This window comes from Octodon degus, unplaced genomic scaffold (genome assembly GCF_000260255.1).
Source record: "Octodon degus isolate 3935 unplaced genomic scaffold, OctDeg1.0 scaffold00089, whole genome shotgun sequence".
Taxonomy (NCBI): Eukaryota; Metazoa; Chordata; class Mammalia; order Rodentia; family Octodontidae; genus Octodon; species Octodon degus.
The window spans coordinates 1342918-1344434 of NW_004524665.1; the positions used below are offsets into that span (position 1 = coordinate 1342918).

Sequence of the window (1517 nt, forward strand, 5' to 3'; positions counted from 1 at the left end):
GATACAAAGGAAAGATCATTTTGTATTTATATATACAAAACAGGATAAATTTACAGCTACTTTCGCTTAACTCAATGAGAAGAAAGAGGTGTACTAATAGTGTTTGGACAGAATATCCTGTCTGCTTCTTATACTATGGATAACCACTAAGAAGATAACAATGTACAGTGTATTGACTATCAAAACTGTCCTATTAATCAGCTGTGTAACTGTCTCATTCATACTTATTTCTCAATAAAAAAGTAAATATATATTAAAAAAAAAAGAAAAAAAATAGGAATTCAATAGTGGTTGTTGTATTGCATAATGTTATCTTCAAATTAATTGCTCACATTACCAGAAATAAGCATGTAAAATTGATCAAAATTATAAATATTAAAAAGGAAAAAAAAATGCACCTAATACGATATTTTCACATAGGTTTAAGTAAAATACTCCTTAAATCAGAGAAAAACACGTGGAGAAGGTTATTTCTATGATGATGTAAAAAAGTTATTTATCTCAACAATGATATTCTGTTTTCTTTTTCAAAGTTTTATTTATAAACAAATAGTAATGAGACAGTTTCAAATCAAATCGGAAGTACAGTTTCAACAAATAATACACTGCATATATTCTTCTTAGTGTTTAATAACAATGATATTCTTGGTAAAACATTACAACTGTTACATTGGGATTTATATTAATAGTCATGGATGCAAAAATGTAATTTTTAGCAGTATTATTTCACTCTTCATTTGTAATCTAAAATGTTTGCTGCAATTTCTATGATGAAAATTTTCTATGATGAAAAAAAAATTAAAAAAAAGAAACACCAATGTTACTTATTTTATGATGAGAAGTCAAGGGAAGCATCACAACTAGGCTGACATGCTCACCTCGTTCTCATACTGAATTTCTAGCATGGCCCGGGAGCTGCCAAGGTCCTGCATCACAGACTCAGCCTGTTTCAACAGCTCTTCTCTGTTCACAGTACGCTACAAAGAGAACACAGAAGGTAAAGAAGCTGCACATGACTTGCACTGCACTTTCATCAACAGATGGTTTCTCCTAACGTGCAAAATAATCAATTCAACTGTTAAAAGACATTTCTTTAAACACCTACCTCAGGAAGGTTGAAAAGTATCTGCACTGCTAAAAACATCAAGAACCTCCTGGCACAGATGAAGGAAAGTTAGATACAAGTAGTAAACTACTAACTTATCCTGGGCCCTTGAGAAGTTCAAAAATTCAAGTTAGCAAAGAAATGATTTCTGTGGCCCTGCCAAACACGATGTAATTCAGGACCGCAGTTCCAGGAAATCTCCCTGGGTCAGAGCGGAAATGGGCTGGCAAGCAGCAAGGCGAGCTACTGGCTCAGGCCTGCCAGGCCCTGAAAGTGCGGCTCCAGACAGCACTGAGCTTCCTGAGGGGGAGAAAGGCCCTGCTGCCTTGAAAACTGCCGGCTGGGGGATCCTCACAAGGGAAACAAAAATCATAGCAAAAGGGTTGTTTTTAAGTAAAATATTTATGTTTTT

At 34.7% G+C, this 1517-nt stretch overlaps 1 protein-coding gene across 29 annotated transcripts in view; it reads right to left on the minus strand.

Annotated features, from left to right (window-relative positions):
• The window catches only part of Trip12 (thyroid hormone receptor interactor 12), a 164240-nt gene that overhangs the window by 20734 nt on the left and 141989 nt on the right, over window positions 1–1517 (minus strand). For all 29 annotated transcript variants that reach the window (XR_002822379.1, XM_023722106.1, XM_023722107.1 and 26 more), the window contains one exon: window positions 879–977. Coding sequence is in view for 28 of the 29 variants with exons in the window: in XM_023722106.1 (XP_023577874.1) it covers window positions 879–977 (99 nt within the window). In the remaining variant the exon portion in view is untranslated. The remainder of the gene's footprint in view (window positions 1–878; window positions 978–1517) is intronic.